Raw genomic sequence first — 15,850 nt, forward strand, 5'->3', positions numbered from 1 at the left:
TTTCATTAGGTCCCATTTGTTTATTTTTGTTTTTATTTCCATTTCTCTAGGAGCTGGGTCAAAAAGGATCTTGCTGTGATTTATGGCATAGAGTGTTCTGCCTATGTTTTCCTCTAAGAGTTTGATAGTGTCTGGCCTTACATTTAGGTCTTTAATCCATTTGGAGTTTATTTTTGTGGATGGTGTTAGGGAGTGTTCTAATTTCATTCTTTTACATGTAGCTGTCCAGTTTTCCCAGCACCACTTATTAAAGAGGCTGTCTTTTCTCTATTGTATATTCTTACCTCCTTTATCAAAAATAAGGTGACCATATGTGCATGGGTTTATCTCTGGGCCTTCTATCCTGTTCTATTGATCTATATTTCTGGTTTTGTGCCAGTACCATACTGTCTTGATTACTATGGCTTTGTAGTATAGTCTGAAGTCCGGGAGCCTGATTCCTCTAGCTCCATTTTTCTTTCTCAGGATTGCTTTGGCTCTTCGGGGTCTTTTGTGTTTCCATACAAATTGTGAAATTTTTTGTTCTAGTTCTGTCAAAAATGCCATTGGTAGTTTGATAGGGATTGCATTGAATCTGTAGATTGCTTTGGGTAGTATAGTCCTTTTCACAATGTTGATCCTTCCAGTCCAAAAACACGGTATATCTCTTCATCTGTTTGTGTCGTCTTTAATTTCTTTCATCGGTATCTTATAGTTTTCTGCATACAGGTCTTTTGTCTCCTTAGGTAGGTTTATTCCTAGGTATTTTATTGTTTTTGTTGCAATGGTAAATGGGAGTGTTTCCTTAATTTCTCTTTCAGATTTTTCATCATTAGTGTATAGGAATGCAAGAGATTTCTCTAATTTTCTTCTAAGAGATTGCATTAATTTTGTATCCTGCTACTTTACCAAATTCATTGATTAGCTCGAGTAGTTTTCTGGTAGTGTCTTTAGGATTCTCTATGTATAGTATCATGTCATCTGCAAACAGTGACAGCTTTACTTCTTCTTTTCCGATTTGGATTCCTTTTATTTCTTTTTCTTCTCTGATTGCTGTGGCTAAAACTTCCAAAACTATGTTGAATAATAGTGGTGAGAGTGGGCAACCTTGTCTTGTTCCTGATCTTAGTGGAAATGGTTTCAGTTTTTCACCATTGAGAACGATGTTGGCTGTGGGTTTGTCATATATGGCCTTTATTATGTTGAGGAAAGTTCCCTCTATGCCTACTTTGTGGAGGGTTTTTATCATAAATGGGTGTTGAATTTTGTTGAAAGCTTTTTCTGCATCTATTGAGATGATCATATGGTTTTTCTCCTTTAATTTTTAATATGGTGTATCACATTGATTGATTTGCGTATATTGAAGAATCCTTGCATTCCTGGGATAATCCCCACTTGATCATGGTGTATGATCCTTTTAATGTGCCGTTGGATTCTGTTTGCTAGTATTTTGTTGAGAATTTTTGCATCTACGTTCATCAGTGATATTGGCCTGTAGTTTTCTTTCTTTGTGACATCTTTGTCTGGTTTTGGTATCAGGGTGATGGTGGCCTCGTAGAATGAGTTTGGGAGTGTTCCTCCCTCTGCTGTATTTTGGAAGAGTTTGAGAAGGCCAGGTGTCGTTTTCTCAACGCAGTCAGGAAAGATGTCTTGTGGTGAGGAAATAGCACCTTACTGGGTTTGTTGTTACAGAGAATAATTTTCTTTCAACAATCTTTCAAACAGTTGTCATTTTTTAAATATTTGTATTTTTGTTTCACACGAATATATTTCCTCCAAAATTTATTTATGAATGTAGCACACATATATTATTTGGAACATGACCAAATGATTCCAGAATTTCAACTGAAATAATAAACAAGTGAGAAAGACCGAGACATTGGAAAAGATGAAGGGTGAGGAGACACTTGACCTATCAGAACTTTAGAAATATTTTGAGCCATATAGTTAAAGCAATATAGTTTTTTTTTTTGCAGAGTTAATATAAAAAAAGAAAAGTTGCATGAGAATATGTTGCCCTTAAATAGGCACATGAGTGCATATGTGTGTGCTTCTAAAATTCTATATGTATGAGTTAGTTATATGATAAAGGTACTGACACAAACCAATGCAAACTGGATGTATTATTCAACAGACAAAAGACTAATCAGGCCATCTAGAAGTTGGTTCTTCTCAAGTTTCCTTCAGGATCGCTTGTGCTCTCATGGGTGCATAGTTTTAGTCAGTAAAATGAGTGATTAGAGACCTCAGGGTCTAAACTATCTCAACCTTTTCTCAACCATTTCCTGGGTAAGAAGCCCAGCCAGTATCTCATGGGCCACCTTTTGTCGGCAGAACGGCGCTGCAGGATGAACAGAATAAGGTGCCCGATGAGGTTGCTCATGACCCCCCAGGAAAGATGATAGTTGGTGCAGAAACAGGACAGTGGCCATCACGTGGTTTGAGAAGGGCCTCGGCAGCCTGGACGTCCCTCTTCGATGGGAGTCTGTGTGAATTAGGGCCCCTGCCCTTAGCCTTGAAGCCTATGGCATGGGCTTCTGATGGACCACACAAATTATATTAGTGCCTGCCAGTTTTCATAAAAGGCGATGAGAAGCTGTATTGGACAGTTATGAATATTTTACAGCACTTAATGGCTACAGAATTTCTTATCATTATTTAAGCACATGAGCCTCCGAGGAAAATAGTCATTTATTCTCAAGTCAGTGCACCTTTTCAGAAAACACCAGTTTCCATATGAAATAAGGATACTTTACAGATATTTAGAGTTGGAACATTTAACTGTGGGTTCAATAGATGTCTGCTTGGAGTATATTCAACAGAACTTACCTGAAGAAGTTGCCGTAGAAGTTCCTAAGACAAAATTAGAACAGTTACCAGGAGCCCGCAAATAACCAATTTGAGAAACAGGACCTGAGGAGAGCAAAAGCAGCAAGTTATAGAGAGACCACTTCCACCTGTGTTTGGAATGAGACTTGACAAGATCTGTACCTTTAAATTGGGACTGTTCACCCAGAGAATTATCTCAAGTCCTTCTTAGCTGCCTTGTTGTGTCCACAGGCCCTGGTCAGTTGAGAGCAGGAATTGAACTTTAATGATAGGATGGACTACAGTGAAATAGCTCCCTCCTCTGCTATTTTATGTATTTTATTATTTTCACCCTGGTTGTAAACTGAGCAGACTATTCTGACCACAGTGAATTTGAAGAATTAGATTTGTATTTGGTTAGGCCTCTGTTGTACAGTTATTAGTATGTTTTGGTTTTCATGGCTATCAGCTCATTCACCTGAAAATAAACATGTTTGAAGTATTTCTCAGGTACATTTGTCTTCTTCTGAGCTTTCTGGAAGGAAGCTTTGGTTGGTGTGATTAATTTAACCATGAGCATTTAAAATTTTTATACTCTATGTGGTAATTTTGGGGGTGGTGACCTCCTGATTTTACCTCACTTAAACGTCATTGTTTAAAGAGGGAAAACCCCTCAAACCTTTGAGTAGATGCTCTTATTTCCTCATCTTATGGCTTAACTGCTCCAGATAGGCTAACTTGCTTGCCCAGTGGTTGCTGTGTGTTGGCACATAAAGCGGACCTCAGGCTGACTGACCTGAGAGCCCCTCCACTTGTCTGCTCTCTGAGCCTGAGAAATGATTCCTTCTTCCAGAACGTTCGTTCCACCTCACTTGCTCTCGCATCCCTTGCTCCTTCCCTTCTTTCCCTGAAACAACTTATTTTCTTCTTTTCCTTCCTTCTCTTTCCAGCTGTTACTCTGTCTTGCTCTTCCTGATCATCTCCAAATTCTTGAAAGGACAGTGTATCCTCTGGGCTTTCCTCCTTTACTGTCTCTCTGACTTTTGAACTCTGACCTCAATTCCCACAAGGTACCTCTACCTTTGTTGAGGAAGGTTCACCTTCAGCCCGAAATCTCTCCCTCTTGGGAGTTCCTGCACCTTTTCTTTCATTATCTTACCTTACTCATCCCACCCTGCCTTTCAGGATTGGATTTTTTTTTTTTGGTATCCTCCTCCTTTCTCCCTCATTAAAGCTCGGTCATGTCTATGTCATCAGACCCTTCCTGCTTTCAGTCGACATGCATGGAGTTACTGAATGAAGCAATGAATAGGTACCACTGTTTCCATAATGAATGCTGAGTAAGGAAGCAGAGTGGTAAAAATTTTCAGCTTTCCATCTTGCCTGGATTAAGTTTTTTTTGGAGTAGCCTCATAACTTTGAAGTGCTCTGAATTGCCCAAGTATCAGATGCTTCCATATTTATGTGTTGATCTAAAACCTTCTGAAGCCAAGTAGAAGTGAATGGTATTCCTTTTAGTTCTGTCTCATTAATTGGGAAAAAAACATGGATTTAAAAGAAGATTTTTAAAAAAGAACCCCAAAGATACCTTAATATTTTTTTCATTTAAAAAATAAAAGTTTTCTCCATGTATAAGAATTTCTATTACAATATGTTAGGAAAAATTTTGAGTCCCTAAAATAGCAAAACTGTTCTGTACATATTTACTATTCAGTCAAAGATTTTTCTCTCGTCCTCCTCCCCATCCTCCTTCTTACACAAGTAAGTACCATGTCTGTGACAGTATTATGTGGCAGACTGTCTGGTCTGCCTTTGAAATGTGATCAGACTACTTGCTGAAGAGCCTGTGCAGCTTACCTCATACTTCCAGGTGCCAGAGATTGCAAACCCTCTATGTATTACAGATACGCTTGGTAGTGAATTCACATTTTCTTTATAAAAACAAGTCCCCTCAGTGTTGCGATGATAACGACTGAGGCGTAAAGATAAGCTGGAGGGGGCTGGTGGAGAGGACAGAATTGGCTTGGGGTCTCTCAGTGCTGAAAAGACATCATGGCCAGCAGAGCTCAGCTCTGATGACAAGACTGATACCGGGTCTAATATGGTGTTTCTGTTATGCTTTTGAAGGTCGAAAGATCGTTTACCCCTCACTCCCCAGTCAGATACAGATTTGACTTATGATCAGTACTAGTCTCTCTATTAGGAATAATTTCATTGACTTTCCTACCATGTAATGTAAACTCTTCTTAGGTTTCTAAACTCTCTTTGAGAGCTCAAAGCTGAAAAATATCTTTCTTTGTTTCTACATTGGCCAGATTGTATTTTCACTGTTGGAATGAGAATTAATATTCATACTTAAGAAGAGTTCTTTGTGCATTTTTGTACCAAAGAGGTTTTCTAGACAAGGTGAGTACTTTGACAACATTTCCCCCTTTTTTTAATTTTTAGGTTGATGCCTTTCCTCCCAATGGTTACGGCTTATACAATATAGTAGGGAATGCCTGGGAGTGGACTTCAGACTGGTGGACCATTCATCATTCTGTTGAAGAAACCATTATTAACCCAGTGAGTATCAGTCTCTGAGCATGTATTGTGAAAAGGTTACATCCATCCCCTGGGCAGTCTGTGGCAGCAATTTCATGTGTTTCGGGTATTTATTTTCTATTGACATTAATCTTGGAATTTCCCCAAAGGGATATGAAGCACTTGTCTCTTATTTCAACCTTAAAGCATTGTGTAGACATGTCTATGGACATTTTATATGCTGCTGGATTGTGATGGTGATAATGATTTGAGGGAATCTGTCTATAACTTTAGAAATTATTTCAGCCTCATAAATGTGATCAAAGTGAGATATATAAATAAGTATGCAAGATTCATTAATGTTTATTAATAACTAGTGAGATCTGGTAGATGGCGTTTATCATCCAGCTAATTGCCTGAGTTTTCATTGGTTGAAATTTTGATTGAAGAGCATTGTTTGGGGAAAATGAGAAAGGATGTTTTCTGGGTGAATGTTGAATCAGGAAGTTGAGTCATTTCATTATTTGCTGAACTCCACAGTATGTCAGTTCAGTGCATCATAAACCATGGGAATTTAGACAACCATGTTTGAGTTTTACCTTTTCTGGCATGGGAGGAATGTTGACTGCAGCTAGTGGACTCCTCTGCCTCTAAAACCAAGCTCTCCCAGCAGAATATACAAAAATTGAGACGCTACAAAAACTGGGCATGTGGGTGGGAAGTACTTCCTTTAAAAAGAACATGTCTGAATATTTCTTGTGTAAACAGATTGGGGGGAAAATACCATTTAAAAATCCTATCTCGAGCAAACTAGACATTCATAAGTCAGATCCAAGAATGTATATTTATACCAAAACTAGCTAGACTGGGAACTTAATATGTTTAATTTTAAACCTTAACCTCTTGAAAAGCCACAAAAGGTAGTGATAAAGAAAATTAATTCTTTGATCTCTTCTCAGTGGAGTGTTAAACAGCTCAGAGTAATTGAGGAAGTTGTCAGACTCTGAGCTTCGGGCCATTTTTCAGAATACGGGGATAAATTTGTTTGATATGCTTGATTTTTCTTCACAGAATAACACGTGGATTGCTCATGAATAATCTAGAGACAGAAATCTACTTTCTTGGGGGCAGATGAAAAAGCTGAGTTCTTCAGAAACTGTCATTTCCTCCTTGTTTTCCTTGTACTTTCTGGCAGGGCTGGTGGAAGTAGTGGTCAAAGACAACCCATCTCTCCAAAATGAGAATAAGGTTGTGAAGTTCTCAGTGGGTTTGTGGTTGGGAGACGCCATTCTCTACTGGCAAGATGTGACTTGGCGTTTGCTGTCAGAATCAGAAATAGAATTTTTTTTCCCCTCAGATTAAAGCATCTGCATGTTTGGAAGGGGGTGCACGAGGCTTCAAAATGCTGGCAAGTTGTGAATGTATCTCTCTGACCATCTGTTGTTGAGCTGAGTGCTTATTAGCTTTCAGTTTTATAATTGCTTGTGTTTCTTCTAAGGATTTACAGAAAAATCCATATTTTTCTTATTTTCCCCAGTCCCGGGCTCTATCTCAGATGTTGTCTTTGCTGTATAAATCATTCTCCTTGTAGGTTTCTCTCTGTCACAGAGGCCTCATTTGCTTCCTTATTTGACTGGGATAAAATTCAACAGTTTTGAGAACTAAATCCCAACTCCCTTGCAAACTCAGACTCTTTCATTCAAATCTTCACAGCTCTCCTTCATTTGTAGAGCCACTGCCTGTCTCTCATCTGCATTACTGCATCAGCTTCCCAGCTGGGCTCCCTGCCTTCACTCTGCTCTACTGTAGCTGTAATGATCTTTATAGAGGACACGCTTAATGCTGTCACTCTTCTGTTTAAAATAAAGTACAAACTCTTGAACATGACTTCTGAAGGCTAAAATAATTTAGCCCTTGCTGATCTCTCAACGGCCACAGCTTTTTCTTCTTCTTTCAACATTTAATTATGAAATGTTACAAAAATTCAGACAAGTACAGAAAATAACATAATAGATACCTATGATATCGACCATTTTGATTTAACATATATTGACAGTATATTGTATTTACTATATTTCTTTTAGCTAAAGAACAAGAAGAAAAACTATTCTAGTCAACACTTAATATTTGTCAGTATTTTTAATTTAAGCTATTCTGGTCAGTGTATAGTGCTATCTCACTGTGGTGTTTTAGTCATCGTATATGTATATATATATTAAAATTTATTTTGTTGAAGTACAGTTGATTTACAGTGTTGTGTTAATTTCTACTGTACAGCAAAGTGATTCAGTTGCACATAAATATACACATTCTTTTTCATATTCATTTCCATTATGGTTTATCACAGGATATTGAATATAGTTCCCTGTGCTATATAGTAGGACCTTGTTTATCCATTCGAGATATACTAGTTTGCATTTAGTCATCATATATTAAAGTCTGTATCTGACAACTCTCATATCTGGCCACTCTGTTGATCTGCTTCTGTTGTCTGTTGTTCTTGAATTTTGGTCCCATCTTGTTTTCTCACATGCCTTGCTATTTTTGATTGAGTACCAGATATTGTTTAAGAAAAACTGTGGTGATTATTTGAGATCTGGATAGTGGGATCTTTCTCTAGAGTGGACTTACCTTTGCTTCTGGAAACTTCTATTTCACATTAGCTTATTCCAATCACAAATTGAGATGATTTGAAGCTGAGCTTCGGTCCCTGTGAGGGCTAGTTGGGTATAGTTCTTCAGGGTGCCAACGAACAGTCTAGGGGTTTTCCATGACTTTTCTTCCTTGTAGGCCCCCGAGCTCCAGGTTTTTCTTCCTTGGCCTATAAGTCTATGCAAAGTTCTGTTCAGCTTCTCAGCATTATAGCTGCTGCCACTGGAATCAATAGACCTCTGGGAAAATAGGCTCACCTCTCTGGACTTCCCTTCTCTCTGGGATTTGAGCCCTGCAATTCCTCACAGCCCTGATAGTTCTCATCTGATCTGTTTAAACTCCCAATTGTCTTTGAGGTCTTTTTTAAAAAAATTAATTTATTTATTTTGGCTGCGTTGGGTCTTCATTGCTGCGCGTGGGTTTTCTCTAGTTGCGAGGAGCGGGGGCTACTCTTCGTTGCAGTGCACGGGCTCTAGGTGTGCGGGCTTCAGTAGTTGTGGCACACAGGCTCAGTAGTTATGGCTCACGGGCTCTAGAGCGCAGGCTCAGTAGTTGTGGCACACGGGCTTAGTTGCTCCGTGGCATGTGGGATCTTCCCGTACCAGGGTTTGAACCTGTGTCGCCTGCGTTGGCAGGCGGATTCTTAACCGCTGCGCCACCAGGGAAGTCCCCTCTTTGAGGTCTTAATTTATTTGCCTTTCTTCCCTGATGGCCTATGTATCTCCAGTGCCTAGCAAAGAACCTGGTACATAATAACTGGTCGTATGATAAACCCAATTCCAGATACCTAGGATCAAGAGAGTTTGGTTACTGTTCATACTCCAGGTGTTTCAAAAGCAAAGGCTAGTTAAAAACAGATATTTTCAGGGAAAGCTTTGGACCAGAATACCCATGTGATTAGTAAACATTTCAACCCAGGAACTGACCTCTTCAGTGTCATGTGTATATTTTAGTTCCAAGACTAAATCATAATGGCAGATCATTTTAAATCTTCTTTGGAGAGCTTAGGAAAAGTCAGTGCTCTGTACGCAGAGGCTATTCGGGGATTATCTTTTTCTTATTCAGTGACTTCCAGGGAGCACAAGTTAATCATTAGTGTTTATTTTATTGGGTAGTCATTTATGGCAAAAGCAGGTGGTGGGAACACCTTGTGTGCTTTGTACACACAATCCTAGGAGAGGCTGAGCTATTTGGCCATATGGAGTGAGGGTCGGTTTGGTCTTACCTGGTAGAAGGTTCTTGGGAGTGTGCATGCATGCATGTGTGTGTTTTCTGGAACTGCTTAGGGTGGCATCACCTCTTCCCACACAGACACAATCCAGAGTGTGGCTGTTGATACTATTGGTTTTTTTCACCCAATAATTATAGTAATAAAAGATGATTTGTGGGTTTTTTCCTTTTCAGTTACCTAACCCGGAGACCCTTATTAATCTGTGGCAGTGTGTGGTGCTTAAAAGACTATGTAGAGCTTATATAGCATCCTGATTTCTCACACCTGCATCCTCACTCGCACTACCCTGGTATCATGCTGACTTGTTCGCTGATGATGTGAAAGGATGGAGTGATCTATAATATCTTTCCCACTCTTAGAGGTACACAGTTTCATTCGGGCAGCTTTTTTTTTCTAAGGGAAAGAATTCTAGTCTTAGAATTAGTCAAAGTAACTTGGATTATAGCTCTGCTACTTAATAGTAAAGGAATCTCTCTAAACTTAGAATATATCTTAAGTTTCCTTATCTACAAATTGGGAATAACTATACCTATCTCATGAAATTGTTGGGAAGTTAGATTTGATAATGTTGTATGTAAAAATACTTTATACCCCAAAAGTACTATTGTGGTGGTGGTTTACTCTTTTTGTTTAAATTATTTTTGGGTACCTAATTGGGATATTGTATGCTTCTGTTCAGCAGAATTAATGAGGAATGTTGGCCTTTGGAAGCAGAGGGGGAGAAAATGATGTTTATAAATAATGAATGCCTAATATTCCTCCTATCCTTACCTTTTGTTAGCATATCACATAGTCATCCTTACAATGAAAATCTCACTTCATGGCCCATTAAAGTCCAATGGGAATCAAGTTTTCTAAAAAGTATTCCTCCTCTGAATGAATCCCTACTGCTTGCCAAATTCTATTAGCCAGAGATTCTGTTTGTTTTGTTTTTGTCAACGTTTGATTGTTCAGTTAGATTGTATAGCTCTAGACATCTTGGGAAGTGTGCTCTGTTTTGCAAGTCTGCGTTGTTGTGGTGTGGAATTGATCAGGAGGCTGTAAGCCCTCCTTGTGTGCCAGCCGTGGTTTGCAGTTTGCACTCTGCTCGTTTTGAAGGACACACATCTGAGCCCTTGCCCATCTCACGGGGCACATGCCAACCCTCTGACCTGAGGTGCTGGCGGATGCCTAATGGCCAGTCCTGCTTTTGCCATTGGGTGACTGGACTTGGGGCTTGGACTTGCGTTTGCCCATCCTCTAAACCAGCGGTCCCCATCCTTTTTGGCACCAGGGACCGGTTTTGTGGAAGGCAGTTTTTCCACGGACGGGGTGGGGGGCGGGGGGTGGGGGATGGTTCAGGCGGTGACGCAAGCGATGGGGAGCCGCAGATGAAGCTTTGCGCGCTTGCCTGCCGCTCACCTCCTGCTGTGCGGCCCGGTTCCTAACAGGCCGCGGACCGGTATCGGTCTGCGCCCCGGGGTTTGGGGACCCCTGCTCTAAACTCCACATTTGGTTGTTCCTCTTCCCAATAACCCCTCCTCTGGCCTCCCACCACTACATGGATCAATGAATTTTGTGCATCAAAAATGTTAGATCCCTGGGGCTTCCCTGGTGGTACAGTGGCTAAGAGTCCGCCTGCCAATGCAGGGGACACGGGTTCAAGCTCTGGTCCAGGAAGATCCCACATGCCGCGGAGCTACTAAGCCCGTGCACCACAACTACTGCATCTGCGCTCTAGAGCCCGCGAGCCACAACTACTGAGCCCGAGTGCCACAACTACTGAAGCCTGCACGCCCTAGAGCCCGTGCTCTGCAACAAGAGAAGCCACCCCATGAGAAGCCCGCGCACCAGAACGAAGAGTAGCCCCCGCTCTCCACAGCTAGAGAAAAGCCCGTGCACAGCAACAAAGATCCAACGCAGCCAAAAAATAAATAAATAAACTTAAAAAAAAAAATGTTAGACCCCTGCTTAGCCTGTCTCCTAGTCCTCCTCTGCCTATGGCGTGAGCCTGTCCTTGTCTCAGCCGGGCAAGAAACTGTAAATATCACATCATCCTTAGTTGAGATTGCCCCACCCATCGGCTGCCCCATCGGCAGCCTCATCAGTGGAGCAGGCATACCCAGGATGTGCTAGGAGAAGGAGTTCATTGAGGATTTTTATCTGCCGTAAGGCCTTCATTCATGTATTTTCAATGAGGACAGTTTAGAATAAATCCGCTTGATGTAGAAGTGACCTGGTATTCAAAATGAAAAAGGCATGAAAGTGTTAAGGAAGTTGATTTAAACTTGATAATAAATTACCGTGGTTGTAAATTATATTTAATAAATCCCAAAGGGAAAGCAGGGCAATCAAAAATCATCAGTCTCTAGAGGCCATGCTTATGAAAAGAATTTTATCTTCTTCTCCCTAGTGGAAGATGAAAATCATTCTGGAGGAAAAGCTAATGTTTATCCATTGCCACTGTTCTTCGTGGTTCTGGAACAAGGTTGATCATTCAACAGCAATAACAAAAAAAACTGTTGAAAAATAGAAAGAAAGCTTGAATGTATATGGCTCAGATATTTAGATCCTGTAAACACATTTTCAAACACATGCTTCTTGCTTGAAAAGAGTGAATGCTAATTCCAGTTGCTATTTGGAAGGTGGTAAAAATTCTATTCACAATAGTATTACCTTCACAGTCTCATGTTACAACTCTGGACTCTTCCTGATCAAATAGAGTGGGACACCCAAATGTATTGTGGCCTCCTCTCTTAGTTTGGAGGATCAGTGGATCTTGGAGGGAAGTGAAAACTTCCAGCTTCTACCCCTGCAGGAACCCTTTCTTTGGTACCCATGACAGCTATGGTCCTGCAGCCTCGAGCTTCAAACTTCCTGGGGCCAAGAATGCCCTAAGGTCTGGGGCATCTAGTTGTGTTATCAGATGTCCTCACCGTTTGATGTTCTCCCATGGACAACCAAATATTCCGTCCCCGGAGTTTCAACTCACTGGTGCTCCTTCTGCAGTTGGTGGAATACAGAACACAGCTTCTGTCTTGTGCATGAAAGCTTTTCAGATACCTGAAGAGAGTCATAGCCTGTGCCCCCTCGTCTTTCTCTTTCTAGATAAACATCCCCATTCCTTCAGCTGCACCTTGAATAACTTGGTTTCCAATCCAGGGCAACCCAGGTTACGTTCCTCTGAATAATATGAGTGGTTAAAAAAGTCCCATTTTCTAAATGGGCTTCTGGAAATGTACACAGCATTCTAGATGTTCCCTGATAGATGCAAATAATAGTGGGGCTGTCCTTTTTCCTCCTTGTCTGTCATCAGGTCTCAGATTGTGGTAGGAGTTAAAGGTTGAGCCAGTGGAATTCAGTAGAGCCAGGTTTGGATTTTATTACCGTCACTGTGGTTTACCAGGTGCGTGACCCTGGGCAAGTCACTTAGCTACTCTGGGACTCAGGTTTGCTTCTTTCGTAAATGGGGATGTAGATTCCTACTTCATAGAGTTGTTGTGAGGAACTGAGAGAGCGTTTGTAGCCACTTAGCACAATGTTCGGCAAATAGCAAGCATACAGTACATGGCAGCTTCTGTTTTCAACATGACCGGTTCTCTCCTCCTGCTGCTGTGAATCCTCTCACTACTATGTGTAGTAGTAGCAGCAGCAACAGGAGCAGCTTGTAGTAGCCAAATAAAACTTCCCTTTCTTCCCCCCGTATATTGATTTTAGGCTAGGTCTCCCTAAATATTGTTGTTATGCAGCTATGTTTTATGCATTTATTTTTTTAAGTAGTTTTAAACTTTTTTGAATCTTCTCTTTATGTTATGTAGCTGTGTTTTTTTAAAATTTATTTACTTTATTTATTCATTTTTTTTTTTTGGCTGCTTTGGGTCTTCATTGCTGCATACGGGCTTTCTGTAGTTGTGGAGAGCGGGGGCTACTCTTCATTGCAGTGCACGGGCTTCTCACTGCAGTGGCTTCTCTTGTTGCGGAGCACGGGCTCTAGGCGCGCAGGCTTCAGTAGTTGTGGCACGCAGGCTCAATAGTTGTGGCTCACGGGCTTAGTTGCTCCACGGCCTGTGGGATCTTCCCGGACCAGGGCTCGAACCCGTGTCCCCTGCATTGGCAGGCAGATTCTTAACCACTGCGCCACCAGGGCAGCCCCATGTAGCTGTGTTTTGAAATGTAATGAGGAGCCTATCTCTTCTCTCCATCAAATTCCTTTTTTTTTTTAATGGGTTTCAACCTTCAGAGACTGCTTACAGACCTCATTGTGACTACGAGCTCTGTCATTTATGGTAGTGGTTTTCCCTTCCAGCTTCTCATAATCAACCAATTTGGCTGTGGTTTTGTCAGTGATACCACGTGAATGGGACGAGGCTCAAGGCAGAGGTCAGGCCGCATTTCCTGAGGACTTATACTGTGTTATGGGTCCATATCGGCTCTCGGGGATGCAGAGGTGCCTGAGACGGGCCGGCTGTTAGGGAGCGTATAGTCTAGGGAGAGGGTGGGTAGTGACCAGGTAGATCACGATGTGCTGTGGTAAGGTTTGCTGCTGATGTGGTTGAGGTGCGGCCTCCCTGAGCTCTTTTCTCTGCTGGTTGGAGCCGTGAAGGCTTCTCTGAGGAGATGCCCTTAGAAAGGACGGCAGCAGTTGTGTGCCACGTCCTTGGCATCCAAACACAGGAAGGACATGGCATGGCCTTGTCAGGAATTCATGGTAAGCAGAGAAAGGGTTTTCATTCCTTTATTTCCCTGCTGCTTTCAGTTTCTTGAAGTAAAGCCCCGAAGCCACAGCTGCCCTCTGCTTGCCCTTCAGTCCTGAAGCGCCTTGCCTTTTCCATACTCACGGTGAAAGTAAAAGTAAAAGCAGTGAGAGGGGGTGTGTGTGTGTGTGTGTGTGTGTGTGTGTGTGTGTGTGTGTGTGTGTGTGTGTGTGTGTGTGTGTTCTTTCTTTTAGTTTTGCCGCAGTGTATTTTTCTTCTCCTTATGGGCACAGTCGAGCTGTTTCAAGAATCTCTGTTAGCTAACCAGCTAGGGGCTTTGGAAAGTGACTCGTGAATTGCTTTCCTAGTTTGCCATGCTCAGGAAAAGGGCTTTCATGAGCTCTCTTTTTCACAGTGTAGAGCACTCCTGGGAGGGGGAGCCATACGCTCTAAGATTGGGATGGCAGAAGGTCGGCATAATGGGTTGCGGTTATAACAAAAACGTTACAGGCAAAGAGCGAAGAGTTTGCTAATGTGGTTATTTGCCGTCCTCAGTCAAGTTCTTCCTGCTGCACTGAATAACAGAACCGTGGCCTTGTGATGAAAGCAGAGGTCAGCAGCCTGGGTTTCCATCTGAGATTTAGCTTTAAAATGTCAAGGGACCTTAGGTGAGTCATCTTGCCCTTGTCTGGCTTACTGCTTCATCTGTAAATTTTGCTCGGGATGTAGCAAGCCATTCCTAGGGTACAGTAAATCTGGACAGCAGCCCTGGAGTCTCGTGCTGGCTTGGAAAACAGGCAGTGATGGATGAAGAAGCTGGTAGGAACATGGTTAAGAGGTCAGGTTTTAAAATGATTCACACCTCGTTCTACATCCTAGTTTTGCCACTGATGGCATGGTGGCCTTGGGAGAAGGGGGTGACATCTTTTGATTTTGTTTCCTCGTCTATAAAGTGGGAGTAATGATACAATTTAAGGACATTGGGTTGTTCTGAGAATTCACAAGAGATTCAAGCACATGACACTGTACCTGCACGGTAAGCACTCAATAAATGAGAGCTAATTACTTTCCAAGCACCCCGCAGTTGGAACATTTCCATTTTGAAAATCCTTTCCCCTTCAGCACATCCTCTTGTTTATTAGACCAGATTATGTTCTTTTCTTCCATTTATTTAATAAGCATTTATTGAGCACTTGCTTGGTCCTAGGGGCAAACATAAATGTCACACCATCCTTGCCTGCAGAGAGTTTGAGTTTCACAATCCCTAATTACGGTTCCTTTCTTCCATGATACTAGGAAGCCTTTGCCCCACTGACGCTTAGGAAATCAGAACTGAAGCCCAGGTTTTTGGCTTCCTTTCAGAGGTTGTTTATTCCTTGTCTGCACCTCTGTTTACCTGGAAGGGGCCACGGGGAAAGGAGGGTGGGCGCTTGCAGAGTCTCTGTCACTTGGGTCCCTTATTTATTTGGGTCCACAGCTGACAGGCCAAGTCTGAGCAGCATTTCTGGACAGAGGCGAGTACTCACCAAATTCTAGGTGGAAGAGGCCTCCATTATGGGTGAGTTGCCCAAGGTTTTTCTCTCCTTCCTGGTGTGGTTTGCAGTATGAATCAACAGCCGAAGTGCAGGCGCTGTATCCAGAGCCAGAGCCTCTGCCTCGGGCTTGGCATCCTGGCTTCCGCCTCTGTGGGCCTCCCTTCCCATCTCCTTCCTACCCTAGACCTTCCTGGACAGATAGTTTTTCTTGGTGTTGCAGTGACTCCCTCAACACTCCCCCAGTATCTCAGCCCCTAATTTATGCTTAACATTTTCCGCTAAGGACTCTGTCTCATCATGCTTGACAGTCAACAAAGGTTAGTGTATGTGTATGTTCTGGCACACAGAATAATTCTCTTCTTTACCATTTTTCACATACGACAGTCTGTAGTCGTAAACACCTTGACCACAGCACTCCTAAACCAGAGGTGGAATCATTGCACACTGTT

General features: G+C 41.9%; 1 protein-coding gene across 4 annotated transcripts in view; it reads left to right on the plus strand.

Annotated features, from left to right (window-relative positions):
• SUMF1 (sulfatase modifying factor 1) overlaps positions 1-15,850 on the plus strand; it is a 114,570-nt gene that overhangs the window by 69,250 nt on the left and 29,470 nt on the right. For all 4 annotated transcript variants that reach the window (XR_009009566.1, XM_007192478.2, XM_007192479.3 and 1 more), the window contains exon 7: positions 5,236-5,352. Coding sequence is in view for 3 of the 4 variants with exons in the window: in XM_007192478.2 (XP_007192540.2) it covers positions 5,236-5,352 (117 nt within the window). In the remaining variant the exon portion in view is untranslated. The remainder of the gene's footprint in view (positions 1-5,235; positions 5,353-15,850) is intronic.

The sequence above is a fragment of the Balaenoptera acutorostrata genome, chromosome 10 (genome assembly GCF_949987535.1).
Source record: "Balaenoptera acutorostrata chromosome 10, mBalAcu1.1, whole genome shotgun sequence".
NCBI classification, from domain to species: Eukaryota; Metazoa; Chordata; class Mammalia; order Artiodactyla; family Balaenopteridae; genus Balaenoptera; species Balaenoptera acutorostrata.